The 11,918-nt window shown below is 41.3% G+C and overlaps 1 protein-coding gene across 7 annotated transcripts in view; it reads left to right on the top strand.

The window, feature by feature from the left end:
* LOC147146249 (CCN family member 1-like) overlaps positions 1-11,832 on the top strand; it is a 25,237-nt gene extending 13,405 nt beyond the window's left edge. For 4 of the 7 annotated variants that reach the window (XM_086034563.1, XM_086034564.1, XM_086034566.1 and 1 more), the window contains 5 exons: positions 2,603-2,816; positions 5,541-5,794; positions 6,934-7,078; positions 7,636-7,814; positions 9,582-11,832. In XM_086034563.1, coding sequence (XP_085890689.1) covers positions 2,603-2,816; positions 5,541-5,794; positions 6,934-7,078; positions 7,636-7,814; positions 9,582-9,896 — 1,107 coding nt within the window. In that variant the 3' untranslated portion in view covers positions 9,897-11,832. Of the gene's footprint in view, positions 1-399; positions 730-2,081; positions 2,120-2,163; positions 2,181-2,602; positions 2,817-5,540; positions 5,795-6,933; positions 7,079-7,635; positions 7,815-9,581 lie in introns of those variants that run through there. The other 3 variants (XM_086034562.1, XM_086034568.1, XM_086034565.1) reach the window with 3 other exon arrangements.
* The last annotated feature ends 86 nt before the right edge of the window (positions 11,833-11,918 follow it).

The following is an 11,918-nucleotide window of genomic DNA, read 5'->3' as shown; positions in this document are numbered from 1 at the left end:
CAGGGCTTTGGCGGCATCTAATGGCATCTTGGGTTGTTTCAGTAAAAGAACAAAAACTGTAAATAGGTGAGCTTTTCAGTGACTTATTGGGAATTCATTTAAAAAAAAAACAACTTTCTCAGTCATCTAAAGTTAAATTTAAAGGAATGTGCTTGATTCATTTCAGTTTCATTTTTCTGCAGTGGTCAGGAACAACAGGGAATTCCATCCCTCCCGACTTTTTCCAAAGGTGGAGGTCCCCTGAATGTTACCAGCTGAATATATTTACTCAGCTCTTGCAGATTGCTGGCCACAAAGGCAGGAATGTGACTTGAAAGGGCCAGTTACATTTTAATTTTTAACCCATAAAATAAACACAGAGAGTGGCCCTGCTTTCTTTTTTTTTTTTTTTTTTTTTTTATGAATGGCTCCATTCATTCCCAATAGAAAATTAGTTCTGCGGAAAAGCCACACCCATTTGGAATGGCTGGCTCACTCCCTGCTCACCCATTGGCCAGCAGTGAGGGGAGGGGCGGGCCCTGTCAGGTGGTATAAAGTGCTGTTTAGGCTGGTTGACCCCATGGGGAACACTTGGACCAAGACCCGCAAAGGGACTGAGCTATTTAGGACCGACCATCCTTCAGTGGAGCCGATCTTGAAATTACATGCACATCTTCTTCTTCTTTTCCTTTCGTTAACATGGAATTTGCATTGTGTCTTATTTTACTGACAACAGCCTTCATCTCACAGGTAGGATCTTATTTTCTCACTGAAGCTCATGTGTTAAATGCTTTTACACATTTACAGACAGATTGGCTAAGGGGCAACTACGCAACATGATGGATGATATTGGAAATTGTGAGTCACAATGACTGTACTCTTTCCAGATGAAAGATTTGTATTTATTTTTTTTTTCCAAATAGCGTCACATGACTTTAGGAGGACTATCTAATCAGTTATGTCTGTGGTTCTCGTGCTGGATACACTTTAGGCAAGTCATATATGCTTCCTGCTTTGATGCATTTAGCTCACCAACTTGACAACAAACTGGAATATAGTGCCGCAGAAAGTCTGCCTGGTGGTTAGTGCATCTGCCTCACAGTTGAGGTTCTGGGTTTGAATCATTGCTCAGGTGTGGGTCTCCACCTGTACACCGGCCTCCACTCAGATTCCAAAAACATGTTTGTTAGGTTCATTGAAGATTCTAAATTGTGTTAATAATCGTTTGTCTCAACGAGGACTCTCAAACTCGCCGCCCGGGTCCATTTGCGGCCCGCGAGATGATATTTTGCAGCCCCCTACGTGACATCAAGTTTTGTGTTAGTGCACCCCCCCACGTTTTTTGCCGTGTCATTGCCCTGGGTATTTTGTACATGTTGTCATACTTCACTTATCACGATCACTGATGGGTAACCATAGCTCAGGCTCATGACCGGTTTCGATGAAACGATATTCCGAAGAGACATTTATTAGTTGAGCACGGGGGGCACCCCAACATGTCTCGAATGTGCAGAGAAAGTTGCAGTGCTCAACAAATCAGAAGTCATTACCGAACTAAACATGCTGAAGAGTATGCAAAGTAGCACTTTTTTTAAATACTCGAGCCCAATTTTTGCAGAATACTTGAAGCGGCACATTTTTCAGCGGTCCTCACAATAAATTGAATTTGAGACTTCTGCACGATACTGTATGTGTCCTGCAACTAGTCCGGGGTGTACCCCGTCTGTTGCCCCACAGTCAGCTGGGATAGGCTCCAGTTCACCTAATGAGGACAAGCACTATAGAAAATGGGTAGATGGGAATACAGTGTAACACAATCTGTTCAGGGTTTCTGGTCCACCTCCAATTAGGAAACAATTTTTCCCCATTGCACATAATGGAAAGGAATTTTCTTTTTTTTTTTCTCAAGTAATTCCAGTAGTGAACTACCAAAAAGTAAAAACAGAATTCTCAATCTAATAAACTATAAAGGAGTTTTTAATGTTCTTATTTGGCAAATAAGTGTAAAAAAAAAAGAATAAATGCAAGTTAACCAATGTTAATAATAAAACATAAAACCATTGTTGCTTTACTGGATGACAGTATTTTTTTTTTTTTTCCATTCTCTCGATATGATAAATGAGTATTTCCAAAACTTAAGGTCAGGACCAAAAAAATATAGTCCTGCGCATGTTAGCATTCATTACTTATCATGAGAAATGGTACATGACTGCCCTGCAAGATTTAAGACCTTTATTTATCTGCCTAAGTGCTTTCTCTTGAGCTTGCCATCTTGTTATATGTTAGCATAACAACTTTTAGAATGTTAGCAATTTATCAATTCGTCGTGTCCTACCTGGTGAAAGGGAATTATGTAAAAAGGCTTATCACACATCAATTCTTATCAGAAATAATACCTGTTTGCCTAAATGCGTTCTCTGCTGAGGTTGTTTGCTCGCTATGTCATAGCATAACAACTGTTAGCACGTTAGCATTCGATCAAGTCCTAGTCAGAAATGCAACGTGATTACAAGAAAGGATGTAAACGCCTTATCTAGCCACCTGAGCACTTTTTTGTATTTGTTTTGCTCTTTAACTTGGGCTTGATATTTCTGCCTCTTGTGTGACAATGTGGTCGCTCCAGGTGATGGCTAGCTGTCCTGTCACATGTGAGTGTCCCGCGGGCCACGCGGTTTGCCCTCCGGGCGTTAGCACTGTGCCAGATGGATGCGGGTGCTGCAAGGTGTGCGCTGCGCAGCTTAACCAAGACTGCAGTCCCATGAAGCCTTGTGACCATCACAAAGGGCTGGAGTGCAATTACGGCAACGACGTCACGGAGGCTTGGGGGGTGTGCCGAGGTAAGGAAGCAAATCCTGAATGTACTTTTGAAGTTTTTTGTAGTAAGTTGTTTCTAGGTTGTCGCGTAAAACGGCTAACTTACAAACACCGGCGTTGATGCTCAATTGATGCACTTTTAAGCAAAAAAAGTGACTAGACATTCCTCAGCTGAGTGGCGTATTTGTGTTTGTTTACATTTGTTTACATTGCTGCTTTCTGATGAACGGAGAATTACTTGAGGAATTGACATGACGTCACTTTACCATTTGCATTCTGAGGCGCTGGTGCGGGGCAGGACGTGTACAGTTATTCAAACAACAACAACATTCCATCCAGTTTTGAACAAACAATAAATCGGTTCATCAGATGACAGGACACAACCGTATTTGATTCCGGGGCGGACACGTGGGAAGGTTCTAGCGTGACTCAAATAGCAAAGAGAAAATAAATCTCCCCCAACAAATTGTGAAGTGCTGTTTGTCTATCCGAACTTCATCGCCATTGCTACTTGCTGATCATGGAAAATGACTGACGGAGTTGACAGTACTCTACCATTTGCATTCAGAGATGGCGGGAACCGTTCCATCGTGACTCAACCCAAGAACTTTAGAGAAAATGAGAAAATAAATGGTTCATGGAGAGTGATTCAAGGAATGGACGGGAATCGTTCATTTGCATTCTGATGTATGGAAAGTTCTATTACAACTCAAATGGCAAAGAAAAAAATCCCTCAATTGAGAATTTTTTTTTTTTTTTTTTTTTTCGCACTAAAAATGATTTAGTCCGGAAAATGACAAGACCATGCCATCTTTGATTTCGGAGCACTGGGAACCCATCACGCCTTCGCTCAAACAGCAAAACGTAACAACTGAAGTGAAAAATCATTCCACTTTTGTGTTAGTTTCATCGCTACTTTCTTGTTCATGTAGAATGACGTCAGAGATTTAAGTCAGACAAAAACCAGCAGAAAAGGAGATGTGTGGTGCAGATAAACGACGGGCACCCGCCACAGTGACTGCAGAAGGAAATCATCTCCAAATCTACTGCCGGGCACAGCGTATTTCTACTCTTAAATGTTCTGTTTTGTGTACATGGTAACTGGCAGCTAAACGGATAAACTCAATCCATTCTTTCTATTGCGGTGGTAAAAACGGTTGTGAAAGCCAAAAGACAATGACATCTGCGTGTGAGCCGGCAGTATACACGACAGCACGTAAGCCCCGCAAAAGCACAAACATGACCGAGATGCTTAATGGGAAGCAAAAGTAATGCGGATAAAAATAAGCTTCATGCCAGAGCTGCTCTACAAACTATGAATAGCAGGTCCTTCTCGCTTCGGAGACAAGTAGTCTGACACTTCCTGTCTCCTCAGTTCCATTGACCTTTCACTCTCAAACGTCGTTGCCATGGAAAGTTATTGTGCTGTGTGTCACCAGAGTCGCATTTCAGTGCTTAAATAAACGCCCGTGCGAATTCTCGTCGTGTATCTCAGTGGCGCACGCATCTCTTTGATGCCTAATGTGGGGTGAATAATCCTGCGTTTTTAACAATCCGTCATCCTCTGGATGTGAGTCGTTTCTATTAAAGGAGAAATTATGCCATTTTTTTCACAATTTAAAAGAGTTGCCAGGTGTCTTTATAAAAGGTCTCTGACATTCTTTGGTTAAAATTGCATAAGGGATGAAGAACTACGGCAAAGCGAGCCGACTCGTGAATTTGTGGCTATACTGTACTTATAACCTTAAAACTGCTGCTATTTTGAACCGATAGGTTTTTTTTTTTTGTTTGTTTTTTTAACCATAATGGGTCATTTTAACTATAGCCATACTTTGCTATATTTTAGTCCGTAAAGATTGGGCACATAGGCAATTGACGGCGATGTGGAGTTATTGCATGAATTCACAAATCTTGCAAAGCGCATGACTAAAAAATTTAAGATTTGATTTGATGTTCCGATTGGACACAACATTTAAAAAATGCATGTCTTGGACTAATTAGAGACTTTTCCGACTCGTCCAGTGACTTTGATGATGATTAGCAAATGTTGGGGGGACTCTTCGTGGTGTTACTGAAGACTTTAGCACTCTGTCCAGAGAACGGGATGTTTGCATTGCCTCAACCAGAATCAAACAAATTTTGTTTGTCTACATGTTGTTGCTGCACCGTTTGTGTTAGAGGAAATCAACCCAAACATATGATTTTCAAGAATATGTTCCCAGCAAGCCCACTAGTTGAAACAAGGCAATATGATTCATATGAAATATGAATTAAGCAGCAAAATCCACTTGGTTTTAGCAATCTCAGGCGGCGGCCATTTTGTCAGTTGCGTCAACTGAAAATGACATCACAACTGCTCAGGACCCAGGTAACGGCCAATCACGGCTCAGCTTCAGAAAACAGGTGGGCTGTGATTGGTCGTTACCTGAGCCCTGAGCAGTTGTAATGTCATTTTCAGTCATCAGAAGTGACAAAATGGCCGCCCCCAGAGATGGCTAAAAACAGGCGGATTAACTCTTATCCCACAAACGCAATATTGATCAAAATGTCTTGTTTCAACTAGTGGGCTTGCAAAGACCATATTCTTGGAAAAAAAAAATGTTTGGGTCGACTTCCAACTTTAAGTCAGGTGCTTAAAGGGTTAAACCACCACAACAAATATGCCAATCACCACCACTGTGTTTATAAACAAAACAAATTCCCATAGTATTCCCACTTTAAGAATTCCTCCCGTCTCCGTTTCCCAGCCAAATCGGAAGGCCGCACGTGTGACTACAGCGGCAGGATCTACCAGAACGGCGAGAGCTTCCGCGTGGGCTGCAAGCACCAGTGTACGTGCATGGATGGCGCTGTGGGCTGCGCGCCTCTTTGTGACCACAAGTTGCCCCCGGCCTCGCCGTCGTGCCCCTCCCCTCAGCTGGTCAGGATGCCCAGCCAGTGCTGCTTCACTGTGGACTGCCACAAAGACACCTGGCGCCTTCCAAACAAACACAACCCAAAGGTTTGTTTTTCCAGTGAACTCCAAAATGGCCCAAAAGAATATTGGCAAATTTGCGTTAAAATAGCAGCTTTATAATTGTTTATGGTGTGCTGTCATTTCCGTGGCAACCCAACCTCGCCATTGATATTGGCGGAGGAGTAGACGTCTAAACTTGTATGCAGCGCTAATGTTGCCGCGGACATTATTTGGGTCTGTTCTGTCTGTGCTGCACACTGTAATGATCCATTTTTTCAAGACATTTTTGCCACACAAATACAAAGGTTAATTGTTGTTTTAAAAAGAAAATGAACTTTTCACATGAATTGCCACCTAAGAGTATATATACCGAGCTTTTCAAGTGCCACAATCATGGCCAACAATACTGGAGCGACATGGGGTTAAAAAAAGATTTATTCCTAAAAATCATATTACATTTATTTTCTCTAAATTCTGGAATGTAACCCGATGAAAAAAAAAAAAAGTTTTTTTATGAGTGGAAAAGATTCCAGCAGGTGACGAATTGCCGGACTAAATACCTTAATAATCACAATTGATAAGGATGTTTGATACAACTTTTTTTCTGACCGATACCAGCACAAGTATTCAGTATTTAAGTACTACGATACAGTGTACCAATATCTCTAGTACTTTTGGTCAAATTTTATTTAACACAAAAAATTGTGAACAGACCGTTCCTTCTGAAACAGATTTAGATTCACCGATGTGTCAAACTGCTGCAGTATAGCGCCAACTACTGCAAGGGAGGATTTACGCGATATTAGGTTTTTTTTTTTTCTTTTTTTTTTTTTGCCCTACCAATCACGGTTGATCTGTTTTTGGAATCTGAGCCGTGATTGGTCGTTGTGACAAGTTGGGATGTCATTTTCAGTCAACAGAAGACAAAATGGCCGCCCCCAGAGATGGCTAAAAACTAGTGCATTTTGCTGCTTAACTTTCGCAAACGCCAAATTAATCAGAATGCCGTGCTTCAACCAGTGGGCCTGCTGGAAACATATTCTTGAAAAAAAAAAAACGTTTGGGTTGACTCCCGCTTTAAGTATCTGTTAAGTATCGGTTCGATACTGGTATTGGTATAGTAATGGGAAAAAAAAAATCACCATGAAGTACCCTTTCAAAATTGTTTTTGTGTTTTATCCTAGACGACCTTCCCGAAACGACGGCAACCCAAACCGGAGCGCCGACCCGCCCCTCGGCCTCATGAGAACGATCTGCCGGTGACCAAAGAGATTGCGCCCCTTCATATGAGTGGTTGGGAGGCTGAACGTGGCTACAAACACCTGCCCGGTGAGACAACATCTGGCTGCCTGACTGCTCTGAAAGCTGAACTGAAATAATTTCGGCTAAATTCAAAAAGTAAAACGTAGAGTTACTACACAAATAGTGAAATATTTCATGATGACAATTTTGATGATTATGGTATTGTTAAAAACCTGAATAAACCGTCTCAGTATCAAAGGATTACCAATTACAAAAGAAACAATCAAAAAACGTTTTCTTCCGCTATTGACCAGTGAAACGCATTTTCTTTGCCGAATACGCAATCCAAACTTCATAGGATTATCACATTAAAACATATAATGTGATATTGACCGTTTTTTACTGGTGTGTGGAAACAATACGCTTCTGTAGTCCTCCGCAAAACCTGCGGAAAATATGCAAACATGACTGTACCTAATGTATTGTCCTTCGTTGTACTACTTCTGCATGGGAAACCAGCGTAATGTCTCATTACCGCCGCCAACTGATGTGATCCCTCCACCGCAAGGAAAACCTCTGTGAAGTCAAAACGCCCTCATCTCGACGTTTTTTATCGTTTGTTTTTTTTCTGTGATCGCTTTCAGTGTGGGGCCACCAGAACAAGTGTCCCGTCCTCACCACGGATTGGTCCCAGTGCTCGCGTAGCTGCGGGACCGGCGTCTCCTCCCGCCTCTCCAACAAGAACCCCCAGTGCAAGCTGGAGAGAGAGACCAGACTGTGTACGGTGCGGCCGTGCAGCGCCGCACGGCCTCTTCCGAGCAAGGTAACATTCAGGGGATATATTCACGTATATATAACGATAGGTCGAGGTATCAAGGTGGGAAAAAGTACTTATCGCCACTTATCTCTCGCAAAGAGTCACCTCCACAACTGATAACACCTGACCGCAGAAACTTATACGGCCTCTTATCTGTCATTGTTTGATTTTATGAGCGCAAACCCACTTTCTAGCTCGTAGCCTAGTGTTTCCATTGCATAAAAAAGAAAAAAATACATCCGGGCGACTCCGAGGTTGAAAGTCAGGACCAGGTTTTGTTTTAGAAAACTAACAAAGTAACGAATAGTAAAATTGAAAAAAAAAAACATTTTGCTCATGAAATGAAATAAAAACAAGAGTTCTTTTCAAAGAAAGGATAACTCACTGAAACGAACCAAAACTAACTATAGAATCAGGTTTTACTAAAGGTTCCGGGCCGATCCAAAAATACAGGGTTCCAGGACCCCCAAAAAGTTTGAGAAGCGCTGTTTTAGAAGACGAGATGAATGCCCCGCTATTCTGTGTTCTGTGGTTATCATTTTATAACCTTTCAACACTTAAAAGTCAGCATTTTTGTTGATGTACGCTCTACTTTCTATTGTACTGCACGGAGCTTATTTCCTTTTGCTGCTGTGTTGGAGTTAATTTTAGTCGATATAGGCAGCCTGCAGTCAGCCAGGGCATTCCTGCCAAGCAACTGTCCATAACTAAGCTCCGTGCGGTGGGTCTATATTAATTCTCCGTGTTGGACACACAACAGGAGCTCTTTGCCGTGCTTGCTTAGCTTTAAAACTCCGCTGCCAGTGTCCATAGCACATTGTGAGGCTGCTACAGCTGTTATTTAAAAAGAAAAAAAAATACAAATGAAAAAACTTTTTTTACGTTTTTTTTTTTTTTTAAAGAGAACATGTTCTTAATTGTCATGCCACCAAACCACATTGCTCACTTTGACGCTGGTCCTATGAGGCAGTGAAACTGTGTGGTGACAAAAGTACACTTGAACAATAATTATGATATTAATGACTCAATTGCAATGAAATATTTCAAATGTAAGGACACCAAATATTAGATGACGTTCTAAGATACAGACGTAAGCATGTCACTTCTATGAATTGCAAACCGTTTTTTCTTTTCATCTGCAAAACAGAAATGTATTCATGTATTATTTCATAAAATGTTTATTTTTATTGGGGGGTGAAAATTATTCATTGGTCAACGCTGATACGAAGTTTACTCTAAATAATTGTAAAGTGGAAAACAAATGACTGCTACAGTATTTGGCATATTTTAAACTATACACAAACTGAAAATAAAAATATTATAAATATATGTAATAAATTATCAGTAATTTAAGGTTAAAAAAATAATATTGATATCCCAAATTATTTTCAAAATGTAGATGAAAAAACATACTTATGTGGCTTAATTTAAATAACTATATATATATATATATTTTTTTTATAAAAGTAGGATACATTTTACCTAAGCACATTTTATAAAGTAATGTTTTTATAGAGTATAATACTGAAGGAAGCTGTATTTTTTTTACACCTCTCTCAAAACTTTTTGCTGGCGTTTTTGAGGTTGCTAGAACAGTTTGTCATTTTTATTCTTTTCAATGAAAAAAAAAATTTGAGTGTTTTGAGTTACAAGCTTGGTCAGGGAATGAATTTAAACCCCTAAGTCAAGGCACGCCTGTACTACATCATGTTCCATGTTATCCTACTTTTTTTTTTTTTTCACAATTTTTTTGTGTTATCTTTCCAATCATAGAGAGGCAGGAAGTGCTCCGCCATGCAAAAATCCCCGACGCCCCTCCGCCTGTCCTTGGGCGAGTGCGTGAGCGTGCGGCTCTACCGACCCAACTTCTGCGGCCAGTGTTGGGACGGGCGCTGCTGCTCGCCGCGCCGCACCCGCACCCTGCCAATCGACCTTGTCTGTCCGGACGGCCAGCGCCTACGGAGGTCAGCCATGTTCATCCAGTCGTGCAAATGCAGCGAGGAGGCCTGCGGCCACCTGAACGATGTGGCCTTGCCGCCGCAGCGCTGGATGTACGGAGACACGCACAAATTCATAGACAAGCAGTGATTTTTCAGAGGTTTTATTCGAAACAAGACGATGAGCCAAGTTTTGTATTGTTTCTTTTTTTGGCTCCAAATGTGGAAGGCCCCCCCCCCCCCCCACCCCCCCTTGTAATGTGTGTGGCCCAGGGTGCCCTTGTTCAGACGTGGGAGCTAAATTAGAGCCCTGATGCAGCCCTGGACTTCCCTCCTTCACGAGGGATAAGCTTGCTTATTCCGACTTGGATATTTTGAGACCCTCCCAACAGGCCGCGAGATGAAACGCTTTGCAAGGCACTTTAAGAAAGGCCTTCTAACTTAAGCAGCAATGCAAAAGGACCGATGTCAAGTGGGGCTCACACATAGCAATTTTACTGTGGTGTACACTGAACCCCTGCATATTCACAGTTTAGCATTTTAAAATTCCCTTTTGGTTTTTTTTAATTGAGGGGGGAAAACGTTGCTGTTCTTACTGAAAAACTCACTTGGAACTCTGCCGAATAGAGTTGAGGAGCTTCCTTAACACAAAAATAGTCCTTTGCCATCTTGTAGCAGTTAAATATTGTTTGGGTGGGTGTCAACTATGTGCAGATTGTGGCTATTTGCGGCAGGGCTTGGTCCCTATCCTCTGCGAAAAGCAGGGGTTAGCTGCACAGCGGTGCCTTGAAATAAGAGTGGCCCTTGTTCTGTCTGACTGCAAGTTACAATGAAGTCATCATAATGAAAACGGCCCAAGTGGCAATATATCAAACTCCACTGTTGCACAGAAAAACTGTTAGTGCATAAAATGGATACAGATCATCCATTCTGCATGAGCTAGCAGCCAAACAGGATGAAAATAATTTAAAAAAAAAAGAGAGATTCCAGTATATCGTGCAAGTAAACTAATTTAATCTTTTTTCACAAGAAGCCACTGTTTGACTAATTGAGAAGAGTTCCTCAAAAAAAGCGGCTTAATGTTAATGCCACTGGCAGATAATTACACCTTGTGTTTTTAAAACAAGCAAACAACGGCTTAATGAAAGTAGCCAGTAGCAACTTGCTTAGTGCTAACACTAATTAACATCTATCTTGCGGTGATTTAACCATTTCTGAAACAGAAAGACAAATGGTTCCGCAACATTTAGACTACATAACAGTACACAGTTATAGTCTTTATCCACTGTGATGAACGACTAATATCAGTGTTGTACTGATGAGCTCGGAGAGGAGTTGAGACGTTATGAATCCCACTTTTAAGCAGGGCACACTGTGCTGCAATATGTTTGGCTGCTGCCGTTCTTATACTAGTTGACGAAAGCGCTAGAAGCTAGGCTAGCTGTCACTTTAATCTGCTCATAATCACATTGTGGTTCCTTACGTTAATGTGGTCAATGACTCATGAGACGGCACATCTGCTCCACAGTGCTGAGGTTGGGGTTCAAACCTCAGATGTGGCCTTCTTGTGTGGAGTTTGTATGTTCTACATTTGCTTGTGTAGTTTTCCTCTGGGGACGTTCCAAGGACATGCATGTTATGTTCCGTGATTGATTCTAAATTTTCCTTAGGAGTGAATGGTATGAATTTGCCATTATAAATATGGAACAGGATTACCATTTATGATCATAGGACTGGTCCACTTTTTAGCAGATTCGGGAGAAAAAGTCACTCTTAACACACCACATTCCACAGGATAATTGTTCAGGATAAACTTTGCCGACTCTGATAGCAAAAAAGCTCAAATTTATCCCGATTGGCTGTACGTGTGTACCCCACTTCAGCCACTATACTCTGTGATGCATTGATAACCCTGACAACCGGCAAAAGAGAGCGCTTTTTTTTTTGTTTTGGTGGGGAAGTTTGTACTTGTTGGACAAGATGTCATGTTGACACACAGCACTTGACGCCACTCCAGGTTGGTGTGTTTGTAAAATTATCAAGTATTTTTAGTCCACAATGGTTAAATAAAGTCTATTTGTATATTTCAGGTTCGTCTGTGTAAGTATTTGTGCGTAGTGACAAATGATCATGACTGGTTAAATGGCTTCTTAAAGGTTACGCGTTTTTAAAG

Source organism: Filicampus tigris, chromosome 6, assembly GCF_054856515.1.
Source record: "Filicampus tigris isolate MCC_2025a chromosome 6, RoL_Ftig_1.0, whole genome shotgun sequence".
Lineage (NCBI taxonomy): Eukaryota > Metazoa > Chordata > Actinopteri > Syngnathiformes > Syngnathidae > Filicampus > Filicampus tigris.
The sequence above is the reverse complement of the archived record's forward strand: the minus strand, read 5'-3'. Positions and strand labels throughout refer to the sequence as shown.